Raw genomic sequence first — 12479 nt, 5'->3', positions numbered from 1 at the left:
CGCTCGGCTCCTGCGGGGACACGGCGCCGTCAGAGACGAAACCGCCCCCCACGCCCCACTGCACCCGCCCTCGCTGCGTTATAAGGAGCTCCAGCCGCCAGCCCCGGGGCGCAGGCAGCGGGCGCCCGAGGAGAAGTACCTCAGCGGAGCTTTCTGCGGAGTCCTCCTCCTTCTCGGAGCCCCTCTCTTCAGAGGCTTGAGACAAAATCTCTTCCCCCTGAGGTGAACGCAAAAGAGCCGTACTGAGTGCGTGCGAAGCGGCCACAGCGTGCCGGGGTGGGAGGGAAGCAAGCGGCGTTTCATTACCCTCTTAGCTAAATAAATGGGATTTGAGCAAAAAGCAGGTTTTGTTTCGACTGTCCTGCTGCTGCTCCAGTGAAAGAGGAAGAAAACGGCCAGAACTGGCTTCTGTTAAAGCCACACACGGGAGTGCGTGAAGAGGTGTTCAGACAACCTTTACCTCTTCCCTTCTTTGCCTGTAGATCTTGCCACACAGCAGAGGAAGGATCCCCTTCCCCTTCCTTGTAGTATTGTTCACTTCAAACAATAAAAACTGACCAGTGTCAGAGCACCCCTCACTGCAAGGAAGCCCCCAGAGATGCAGGCCCTTAATCTTGAAATAAAACACTTCCTTCTGCTGCACTACATGTGACTGTAGTGTGGCCACATTGAATTTGGCCTTTTAGCTCCACCTGCACACCAGGGCAGAGTTACGTGTGTCTGGCAAGATGGGCAGTGTCATTTTCCACGTTTTAATTGCCCCAGGCAGGACAGTGATTCTCACCTGAAGATCCCGGTTTTTAAGGATGCCCACCCAGAACGCCTCCTGGCAGTGGTTGAACGCCAGCATTGCCTTCACTCGGTACACAAATTGTTCCAGTGACTTCTTCAGCAAAGGCACGTGGTTAGTCAGACCAATATCTTGGCGAATCTAAACATCAAACAATACAACATGACTACAATTGATTCTTGCCCAAGTATTCTGGCTACTTAAAAGCCATTGGTTATACAGGTGGGACAGATGGGACACGATCCCCACAAAGCTTGCCCAGATTATGCCATTTCTTAGCCAAAATCTTTTATAGCTTTTGTTAAAAAAATAAAACTCAGATAAGCATTTGGTCTAAGGCAGCAAAATGATAATTTACAACAATCCAAACAGCTATATTCACTCTGCATAAAAACAGAAGGAGCCTCAGCTTTTTTCATGAACCTTAGAGAGAGGCTAGTAACTCTTCTGCATCAGTCAGATGAATTCTGCTGACCCTTAGGAAATTACTTTGAGAATCTGCTTTCCATTTGCTCCATCATCTCAGCAACACACTGGCGCCACTTGCTCTGCTCTCCAAGAACAACACACAGCTCTTCATGCACAGACCTCACACTGCTGCCATTTTGTTCACGGCAGCCACAACTTGCTTGCACACAAATGTCTGAGAGCTGCAGTGCTGCTGGTGCTGGTGGTGTGTGCAATTGATAATGTTTGGGTAAGTCTGACTCCCCTGCAAGTGATTGTTGGTGAAATAGTGGAGTTATCTATATAACTCTGGCGGCCAGCAATGGATAATCACACTATTGCAGCCCAAGGCAAAAAGCAATGCTACAAGTGGCCAGACTGCAAAACTACCTGCCTAGGAAGGGAAATAGCTACTTGCTGATAGCCACAAGCTGCAAACTAATGCTGCAGGGAGTTTCATCACAGGAAATTGCTGAATTCCCAAGCACAAAGAAGAAAAAAATGAGAAGGTGTTGAATAAGCCACTGCAATTACAATCTTTTCTTGCTCTGTGATGCAATTCCTTTATGCTAGTTACACAGAATGCGTGTGCACTAGAAACTCCAAAGCCAACTGGTCCAGACCAAAGAAGCACTGGCTTTTGGAGAACTAGGACAGGAGGGCACACAGAGTTGCTCTAAGCAACGAAGGGCTTTCTCCCTTCAGCTACTTTGGCAAGCTCCCAGCTTGGACAAGTGTTCTTGAACCTTTAAGGAGTCTAACAGGAACAAAGCAGCACACATGAAATTCCTTTTAACTGCCTTTTCCCATGTGATTCTCTCTCGTGACAAGCACTGGCTCTCCACGCTGTAAGGAGGGTGCTAATCCTTTCCTTCCCTCCTTCCTTCCTCCTCCATGTCTCCCACAGAGAGACTGGCAGATTGGTTTGCGTGTTACCAGCTTCCTCCCCTCCCTTTGCCCTCTTCCCTAGAGGACTTTGAGTAAAAGTGTTCCACTTGTCCACCTCCTGTTGCTGATTATTCTGATTCACAAGGCTGTTGATCTTTCCCAAAGCTTCGCTCCCATATTATCAATCTGGCATCTATGCTTTATGCAAGGTCTCTAAGATCTCAGCTTGGGTCCTCAGAAACAGCCTCTTACTGATGCCAACAGCCAAAGATGTCAAGAACCTCTGTCCTAAGAGAGAGTATGCTAACCTGATCTGACATCCAAGTCAGCCATTTCCAGATCAAATACTTCAACTTTTAGGCCATTAACCAAGGCTCTTTCTCCTTCTCTCACGCTCTTTGCTTGTATAGACACTGCTGGGAGCCTGCAAATAGAACTTGCCTATGCCCAGGAAAAGCAGTGGAAGGGAAATAAATCATCCTAGGACAAGAGTCTGTGCTGCAATTAGAACTTATCTTACCTTGGAATGGCCACACATGTGATGAAGTTGTCTGGTACTCAGCTGCAAGGTTTTCAGCAAACTTTGCACATCATCCTGCAATAAATAAGTAGAATCATTTTCAAAGGATTTTTCCATAAGAGAAACAAGACTAATGAAATAGTATTAGTCCTAGGAATCCTTTGAAAGGGTTGTGGGATCGAGATGTGATGCAGGTATGCAGGAAACATCAGACAAACGGGATGAAACCCTAGGAGACTTGCACTGTGCATGTAAGTCAAGTAACTGGTAATGAAACTATGACCACATGTCGTAAGGCCAATCATTTTGAACTGAACCTGGTTTTGAATTCGAGTTTGGAGTGAACACGTACCGGTGAAAGTGGGGCAATTCAAATCAAGACAACCTCATCACATCTTGCCTTGCATACAATCTTCTGAAGTAGGGGAACCAGAGGAAAAGTATAAAACATACTGCTGGATTGTGGTATTTGAAACGTGTCCAACACAGACTCTAGATGTCAGTCCTCTCTATTGAGAAATTACATAGCACTTACTATTGTCCAGTGGCAATGACCAGGTATCTGTTTGATAACCTCATTCCCTCAAACATCCATGAGAACAGATCTTGCATTTGCAACAGAAAGGAGTTGTCTATTAGAGAAACAAGTTATGAAGACTAAGCCAAAGAAGGAGTCTCACCAGCAAAGCTGGACTGCCTTGCAACAAAGCAGGAGGAATATATGAGCTGTTCTTGCTTGTCATGTAGTGCAGGAAGGTTGGCCTGTCCATCTGCACTCACGAATGTTGTCCTGCTCAAAGCTCCAAGAATTATTGCAAAGACACCAATGTCACTGCCCATCTGGACCACAAGCCCTCACCAGCCTCACATGAGCTTCCTACTCTGTGAGTGACACCTTGGTGGTAATAACTTTTCAAGGAGATGGAGGCTGGAAGGGCTTCCTTTGTTAACAGTGAAGCCATCCAACCAGAAGGGTGATGGCAAGTTGGGAAACAGGGATCTGTTTGCTGAGAGAGCACTGGACAGGGCAGAGCACAGCTGGAGACATTAGATGCATTTGTCATGAAGTATAAGTGTCATGCCAACATGTCACTAGAGAGGAATTTCCTTCTAGCAAGCATCAGTCATGCTTCCCAGCTGGTTCCAGACAGTTCTGTCTCCAAATGGCTTACTTACCCTGTGCTTTTTAAAGCTGTAGTCCAGGAGAGGCATGGCAAGCTTCAGAAACACTTCTACAAAGAGGCGGCCATACTATAAAAGAATCATAAATATATCAGAAGGCACATTTAAATTTCAAAGGACCATCACAAAGTCAAATAAGATAACGATACATTCTTTCAAGCTACCCCAGAGACTGTTCTCGCTTAGTAAAATTCATGTGAGGGCTGTACTGGAATATACAGGATCAGTAAAGTGTTCCACTTTAATCACTGCAAAGAGAGGCTAGAAGGACAAGGTCTCCTCATTGTACACATCCCTGGTTTTATTCACTAGCCAACCGAGAATAAAACTGACCTAAACACAAAATGTTAGAATCTATACATATATATGAGTCCTAGCCAGAAAAGGGAGAATTGCAGAGGGACACATGATCTTTCTGGGCTCCAAGGGAGACCAGACCCATCTGCTGTGATGTCTCCTTTCATTTGGAGTACCATGGGGAAAGGAGAGAAGGGAAAGGGTCTAAAATCTGTAATGCCAATTGCAGTAAATTCATTGGGGTCAAGTTATACAGTGAGGATTAGTGGAAGGCAGTTGAAGGTATAAGAAACAGTGTCTGCTTCTTCCAGGGAATTCAGTAACCGCTCTACTCCACTGGAGACAATGATTCAAGAAAGCTGGTACTTAAACTGCTCTCTTCGGGTATTTTGAGTTCTTGCTTACCTTCAGGCAGATGCTGAGTACAGGCCTGCTGTCAAATACCTACTTGGGCGAGAGGAACAAAGAGAGTGGGATCAGTCCACGAGTCTAAAGGAAACAATGTCAATAGAAACCCTTGCACAGATTATAACTGGCTTTATTTACCACCTCCATGCTGTTCCTGCTGCTCAGCCATACTCCATGCTTTTTCCTTCTGCTCACGAATCTGGGTATACTGGGCTTTGCTGGGAATCTGAAGGTAAAGCCAGAAAAACAGCCAGAACCTCACCTTGACCAAGTTAATGAGGATATGGAAATTCCGCACAGCAATGTTCCACCGCAGCAGCTTCTCCAGTTGCACCTAACAGGATGCAAAGGGACAATAAACCAAAATGGTGTATTTGCTCTCACCTTGCTGGATGCTCTCTCAGTACTTGCTCTACCTAAAATGTTGTTGTTGTTGAAGACAGAGGAACAAAGCTTCACCACAGGCAGATTTATCACAGCAAAACCTCTTAATGGCAATTCCAGCCTGATCAGTTCCCACATGGTTTAAAATGCTGAGAGTTAACACACTTCTTTGCTCTCAGAGCAGCTCTTCCTTGCAAAATAATTTTGTGCTCCCACACAGGCATGCAGACCAACTGCACAGCTTAGTATTTGGCTGATTATGACCTGTTTTCTGGTTATAGCTTCTGCTGGATTTACTGGATTTTTGACATGGTACAAACCATACAAAAAAGGATGCTACCTGTATGTTACTCTGTGTATCAGTTTTGGCTGATGAATGAAGCTGTCTGACTGCATTTCCTAGACGCAATTCAGAAGTAGATTCCTTTTCAATTTACACATCTTTATTGTACTGTACGGTTTAACTAATGTCTTCTTCTGCTCAAAGAGTCCAGTGCATTTATTTTCCTACCTCACTTGAGTCTGATGGTTTTCCAGCTGGGATACTTTTCACTGAACTCTCTAGCTGAGCCATCATTACTCTGAAGAAAACCGGGAATGTCTGCCTGTGGAGAAAGTGAAAGCAAAACTAAAAGCCAGCTCTGAGTATCTAGATAGGCTTCTTGTCACCAGAACAATGTGGAAAACTTGAAGGTTACCCAGCTAGGCATCCTTCTCAACAGGAAATCACAGGAGATTGACCCTGGGACACATAAGCATGTCTAGCTGAGCCTCGTTGCCCAGACAGATGGAGAATCCTGGGAAGTCACTGCTACTTCCCCACTGTGAACCACACACAGACACCACGCGCTTCTTTGTAACTCTGGCGGATGCACAGCGAAAGGTTTGTGGCTGTCAGCATAAGGTGGTTTTGGTAGTTCCAAAGTGCAGGAACTTTGATCATTCATGTGTAAACCATGTTTCCAAATCCCGAGTGTGCTTTTGCACACTGTGTACCAGCCCAGGATTGCCTACAGCCAGGCCAGGCCTCTGAGGCTGACTTTCAGAGTGCTTTGTACCACCACAGTAGCACAGAAAGAGGCAACATACCAGGGTACAGATAGCAGTTCATTCTCCAATTAAAATGTCTCACAAATAATTAACATTTTGTTAATACACAAGGCTGTTTGTCCTGATTTCGGCTGGGACAGAGTTGACTTTCTGCACAGGAGCCAGTAAGAGCTGGATTTGTTGCTGCAAAGAAGGCTGATCACACACTGATGTTTATAGCTGCTGCCAGGACACTCAAGGACTTTTCAGCTTCTTTGCTGTGCCAGTGTCTGCAGGTACAGGAGGAGCTGGGAACCCTGGCTAGCAGCAAAACACCACACCACCATTCCACCTTGACGTAAAGCTAACCATGTCCTAACCTGTTGCATACTGTCAAAAGAATGTTTACAAATGCCCAGAGTAGTCCACAGCAGTACTAACATGAAACCAAAATAGATGACAAAATAAGAAAATCAAATATTAAAAAGCAGAAATTGCCATTGTGCATCTCATGAAATGCAAAGGCTCTATTGCTATAATTACCTGCTTAGTGTAGGATAAGTAGACGAACATCCATCTTTGGCAGAGTTGATCAGTTCGGGAACACCAACGCTGGAGATTTCTTCTATAGCTTTCAAGATGTTATCTGTGTGCTCCAGGTAGACACTAAATCCAAAACCAGCTTAGTTCATCAGTAAATATTATGCAGAATAACACAGATCAAAGCCCTCCTGGAGTTGAATCTGTTGAATCTGGCAAGGGGTGCCAAGGGCAATAAGAAGGACTCCTCTAAGCACATAAGTAGCAAAAGGGAAAATGTGGGTCTACTGCTAATGGGGCAGGGTCCTGGTGACACAGGACACGGAAAAGGCTGCGGTACATGTTAAGGAACTGAATGCCTTCATCACCTCAGTCTTTACTAGCAAAACTGTCCTTCAGAAATCTCATGCCTCATAGAAGGGCAAAGTCTGGAGCAAGGAAAACTTTGTGGAAGAGGATCATGTTAGGGAAAAGCTAAGTAAACTGGACATACATAAGTCCACAGGCCCTGACGGGATGAACCCATGAGTGCTGAGGGAAGTGGGTGATATCATTGTGATGCTACTCTTATCTTTGAATGATCATGGCAACTGTGAGAGGTGCTTGAGGGCTGGAGGAAACCAAATGCCATTCCAATCTTCAGAAAGGGCAGTAGGAAGCACCCAGGGAGCTACAGGCCAGCCAGCCACATCTTGATCCCTGGGAAGGTGGTGGAACAACTATCCTGGAAACCATTTCCAGGCAGATGAAGGACAAGAAGGTGATTGTCAGTAGTCAGTGTGGATTCACCAAGGGGAAGTCATGCCCGACCAGCCTGGTAACCTTCAATGAAATCACGGTCTGCAGATGAGGGGAGAGTAGAGGGTATTGTCTACCCTGACTTGTAAGGCTTTCAACACTTTCTCCTGCAAGATCCTCACAGAGTAGCTGTTGAAGTATGGGCTGGATGAGCAGACAGTGAGGTGGACTGAAAACTGGCTGAACAGCCAAGCTCAGAGGATTGCGCCCAGCATGGTCCCAGGCAGCCTGCTCTAGGTGGCCCTGCTGGAGCAGGGGGGTTGGAACAAGCAAACTCCAGAGGTCCCTTCCAGCCTCAGCCATCCTATGATTCTGTGACTGTATTTCACCTATACTCAGTCCTGCTCTCTCTGGCTTTAATGAAAGCTGATTTGCTTTCAGCTTAGTGAAAACAAAACCAGACACTTTGGTCCAGATCCACACTTACACGTGCTGATGTATACTGACGAGCTACAGTCTAGCAAAGACGAGGTCCAAACATGCTTCTATGGCAATGGCTGACAGGATTATTCCTGTCACTCACTTTCAGTGCTGTAGAAACAGTGCTTCAGACCAAACTGTGTAAGTATGAGGGTTGAGAGGGGTCATTCTTCCGCAGCAACAGTAATTATTAGAAAAAGAGTGTCTTGGCATGCTTGAGACAATGGCTTGAGCCTTACCAGAGCAGAGTATGCAGCGCACTGTTGAACTGGCTGCCCTTCTCTTGGTCTCCATTGGGCTTCATCCATGACTTGCAGAGGAACTGCTTTGCTAAGGAAGCTGTACAAGATAAGGAATAACTTATTGAAGGAAATAGATGCGTTTAAATTTCCCATGTATTGCAAAAATCCAAGACAATTTCCTTCTTGCTACACTCAGTGGGCAGTTCTCCCAGTGTGGGAATGTTTAAAATAGTAAAATAATCTCAAAGTAGGGAACTTAAAATTTTGAGTGGCTGTGGGGATCTGAGAAGGACAAATTCTAGAGGTGTCTTAGTATGACAAGGTATGTCTGAGAGAGGTGACTGTGTCTGGAATTTTCATTTCAGTGTGTGACAAAGTGGAGACCAACTAATTCTCCCTGCAAGTCTGTCAGCGCCTTACCTGCTTGAATGCTGTTCCTCTTACAGAACAGGTCTTAATCCCTGAGAGTTCTCTTCATTGAAAATGTTTGTTACATGGGGTTAAGAATATATTAGATTTTCCTCCCTCTGCCCTGAAGTAACAGCTGTGTTTGCAGTTCATTCCCATAATTTTTGGAAATGAGCCGTCACAGCACACTGACACATCTCTACTTACACTACAAAGTTACATCAGATTAAGCCTATGATCACCTTCATAATCAGTGATTAAATTGGTACCAAAATTGAACCCTTAAAAGCTGTGAGGCTCTGATTTTTAAAGACACCAACTAAGAGAGCTAGAGTCTGCCTTCCTGCATGTGACTGAAGCACAGTAAAACAAATACCAAAGAGGTTCCAATAAATTTATTGCTATTCCTTTTATTAATGGCTAGGACTGTTCACTCCAGTGAGATTACTAGAATACCAAAGGGAAATCTCTCCCCTAAAAGATGCACTTCAGAGACAGAACCCAAGAATTACAGGCAAAGGACAGCACAAAAATAAATTAGAAGTTCTTCACACATTACCTGTTTTCTCTTTCTTCCATCCAGTCATTGGTTTCTCAGCGATGGCAATCAGGAGCTGAGTGAGGATAAAGGCACAGTGGAAGCTGGGAACACTCTGCTGGAAATTCAGTAGGTAGTGAAAACTCTCACTGAGGATGACAGGAAAGGAAAAAGTAAAACCAGTGTAGATAGGGTAGTCTCCCAGAAACACATAAATAAAAAGGAAATATTAGACCAGCTCAGATCCAAGGTCTCCCTAGCCCAGTATTTTGTCTCTGGCAGTGCCTTTCTGAAGAAGGGATAGTCGATCACTAGCAGATAAAAATTCAGTCATCAAGAAGCTTCTCTCAAGCCCCAGTCACTCTAAGTCTAGCAACATCTTTATACACTGCTTTTGCCTAGTGTTCCTGTAGGCATTTTAACTATCCAGAACATACTCATTCTTTCTGTGAATTCTGTGAATCTAGTCTCAAATAGCATACAAACAAATGAGCTCCATAGATTAATGCGTATTTTATAATCCAGTAGCTCCTCTTAATTAGATTTGACTGCACTGCCATTCAGTTAAATACAAAGCTTTCTGAAGGTACAAAGTTCTCTATGAGAGCTCCCAAACACACATATACCCATAATGCCCCCACGAAACAGGGAAAACTGCTTGAAATTCATCCCTTTCAGAGCCAGGAAATACTGATTCTACCTTATCAGCTCCTCAAGAGGAAGAAACTCTGTCTCTCCTGGCTTTAGCCTGTCTGCAAGCACCTGGAGAGCTGACCTTAGCAAGTCAGTATTTTCATGCTGAGAAAAACCATTCCTGATAGGAAAGAAAAAAAAAAATCCTGTTCATTTTCAGACTAGAAGGAAGAGAGGTATCAGATGCAAAAGCATATCTAGGCATATTTTTGCAACAAGAAAAATAAAGAAGCAGGATATGTGAGACGAACCCTGCAATATGAAAGTTATAAGGGGACATAAAAACCCAAAAACTGATTTTGACAGCGAACTTAGTTCATACACGTTTTATCTTTTCCAGGGAACAGAAAACCTTGTGCACACAAAATACTAACATTTCAGTTAGACTGCAGACCTGGCTAAGAGGGACAGGCCATTTCACATACATGGAGGTCCATGTATGTGTACTAAAATAATGCTATGCAGACCTGAAAAAAAGAGGATGTCTAATGAGAGTTGCTGTGCAAGTGCAGTGATAGTGGCTGGTCACCTCTTGAACAGGTAGGAGCCCAACAGGGCAGAAAACTGTAGAGATCTTCACTAATTCTTTGAATTACTTCTTCATTCAATGAAGATACACATTCTGGAAAGGCTCAAATGCATCCACGTTCTAGATCTATAGACTGTATGTATGGACTTGATAACAGTAATGCTCAAGTACACCTTTAACACACAAGTCAATTAACAATCAGTAATATAAGAGGGCTTGATTAAATGTATGTAAAAGGACTTGTAATTTCATTGTCAGACTTAAGTGGCTGGACAGCTCGCCCCAATATATGGCTGCCTGACCAAAATGGGTACACTCAGGAACAACCAACGTTCATGCTGGCTAATGAGAAAATGACCAATTCAGGGGTGGATCAGGATCTCTGAGGCTCCAGTAGTGGCCAACAGGAAAAGCAGACCTTAGACCTCATACAATTTTTACACAATTACTACTGCTTTTTAAGTACAAAAGTAAATTAGGGTTCAGAAAAAGCTTCTATGATGCTATCCTGGATTATAATAGCAGATGGAGAGGTAAAATCCAGGCTGCACAGGGATTGTTCAGTTTGGCATTTATGAATCCAGTTCGAGTGCATCAGCAGCACAGGCTTTCCGTCAATGAGGTACGCACTCATCCTTTCCTACTGTCAAAATAAATTATTTCATTGCTCAGGATTCAGGCAGTGACAACTTAGCAAAGGATGAGGGGACTTACTGGGTAAGAAATTCCAAGATCCCTAGGCAGAATGGGAGTTGCCCAACTAGGTGTGCTAGTATACCACTTATGCTGGTCTTGATCCAAAACCACACTGAATTCTAGCCAGTTCAGTGCCTCGTTGTGCATTCACTGTTAATCGCCTACAGTTTTAGTTCAGCTCAAGATCAGGCAATGAAGCTTGACGACTATGAAGTGCTTAAAAGTCTCCAGACACTGCAGTGTGTTGTTTGCATGGCTGAGAGGCCATTTGCTGGGTACAAACACTCTAAAGAACAGGAACAAGAAGAGGAAGCAATAAACAGACTATGCTCATTCAGGAGACCATATACTCTCTTGTGTAAACTCACCAAGCAAATAGGGAGCGAAAATTTAGTAACAGCTGTTGGTAACAGGAGGACATCAGCTGGTGCTCCTGGATGTTCACTCTTGCGTCATCTTCCACATCCTGATTTTGTATCGCAACTGCCTTTAATATTAAAAAAAAAAATTAATTAAATGCTATTCCAAGGAAAGATAATGGCACAAGAATCCATTTCCGTAAATTCCATGTATAAAACACCTGAAAAAAACAAAGCCACTCTCTTTTTCCCCCAAACAAAACCAAAAATACCTTTACAGGTGACAAAACTTGTCAGTTTTTTGAGTCAAAATTGCTGCCCGCTGACCTGGAAGTAGTTGTGCATGTTCTCCATGTGATTACACAGGGGCTTTAGTAGCTTGACTACACATGTAGCAACTTCCTTGGGGGATCTCTGACACAGGTGGGAAAAGCCAATATCTTTGTAGCCTCTTTCCTGCAGCAAATCCCAAAGATTAAAGTCACTTCATCAGTCTCACTCTGCATCAAGCGCTACTTCTTGGACTGCTCCTGAGCAGTCCCATTCCTGATATCATACACTCTGTCAGGAAAGGTCACAGAATAAGAAAGATGTCTTCTGCTGAACAACCAGCACCAATTCAGAGAAGTGGTTAACGTTAAATTAAAATAACAGAACTGATGTGACATGTAACTCTTTTACATGTCACATGGGAATTCAGATAGGTAGAAAGACAAGGAGAAAGAGCACTGAATATGATGGAGTCCATCAGGTTGTAGTGAATTTCTCACAGTTTAATGCAATGGACTACACTTTTACTTCCTCCTGAAAGCATCAGCCAGGAATGCAAGGAGTCACTGCACTCTGGGTGCCCTTCTACAGAAGAAGCAGAAACCCAGATCCAGCAGCTATGTGGCCTGCCTAACTTGAGCTGCTTCTTGAACAGCAGAGCCTCCACAGGGAAGGCTTGGAAAAGGGTCACTTGAGTTTTGAGGCTGCAAGGCCCCAGTTATACATCCTTTCCTGAGACACGCAGAGAACCAGATGGTGCAAACACTCCACAGTGAGGGAAGTGGTACAGAGGTCTCTTTTGAAAGAGCAAGTGCTGCTCTGACACACAGTTGGGTGTCAGGATTTCCATGTAATGGTTAGGTGAAAATAATTCTGAAAAACATTTCTCTTGGGAGAGGCCTGGAGGCCACTGATGTGCTCTGCCTCAGCCCAGGTCTAGCCCCATCGGCTGCTGCTGTACTTGCCTTTGGAAAGAGGACTCTCCTTGTGGAGCCCAGGGTCAGCACATGTTCCAGCTTCCAGCACAGGTCATCCAGGAGG

General features: G+C 44.3%; 1 protein-coding gene across 1 annotated transcript in view; it reads right to left on the bottom strand.

Moving 5' to 3' along the window:
• Positions 1-139: 139 nt before the first annotated feature.
• LOC104472336 (Fanconi anemia group D2 protein-like) overlaps positions 140-12479 on the bottom strand; it is a gene marked incomplete at its 3' end in the record, with an annotated part of 40248 nt that continues 27908 nt past the window's right edge. The window contains 14 exon segments of the mRNA XM_010087964.1: positions 140-217; positions 785-931; positions 2646-2720; positions 3822-3896; positions 4530-4568; positions 4795-4866; positions 5428-5521; positions 6489-6611; positions 7943-8042; positions 8913-9040; positions 9592-9705; positions 11178-11296; positions 11496-11624; positions 12404-12479. The exon segment at positions 12404-12479 is cut by the window's right edge and continues 29 nt beyond it. Coding sequence (XP_010086266.1) covers positions 140-217; positions 785-931; positions 2646-2720; positions 3822-3896; positions 4530-4568; positions 4795-4866; positions 5428-5521; positions 6489-6611; positions 7943-8042; positions 8913-9040; positions 9592-9705; positions 11178-11296; positions 11496-11624; positions 12404-12479 — 1369 coding nt within the window.

This window comes from Pterocles gutturalis, unplaced genomic scaffold (assembly GCF_000699245.1).
Source record: "Pterocles gutturalis isolate BGI_N339 unplaced genomic scaffold, ASM69924v1 scaffold43731, whole genome shotgun sequence".
Lineage (NCBI taxonomy): Eukaryota > Metazoa > Chordata > Aves > Pterocliformes > Pteroclidae > Pterocles > Pterocles gutturalis.
The sequence above is the reverse complement of the archived record's forward strand: the minus strand, read 5'-3'. Positions and strand labels throughout refer to the sequence as shown.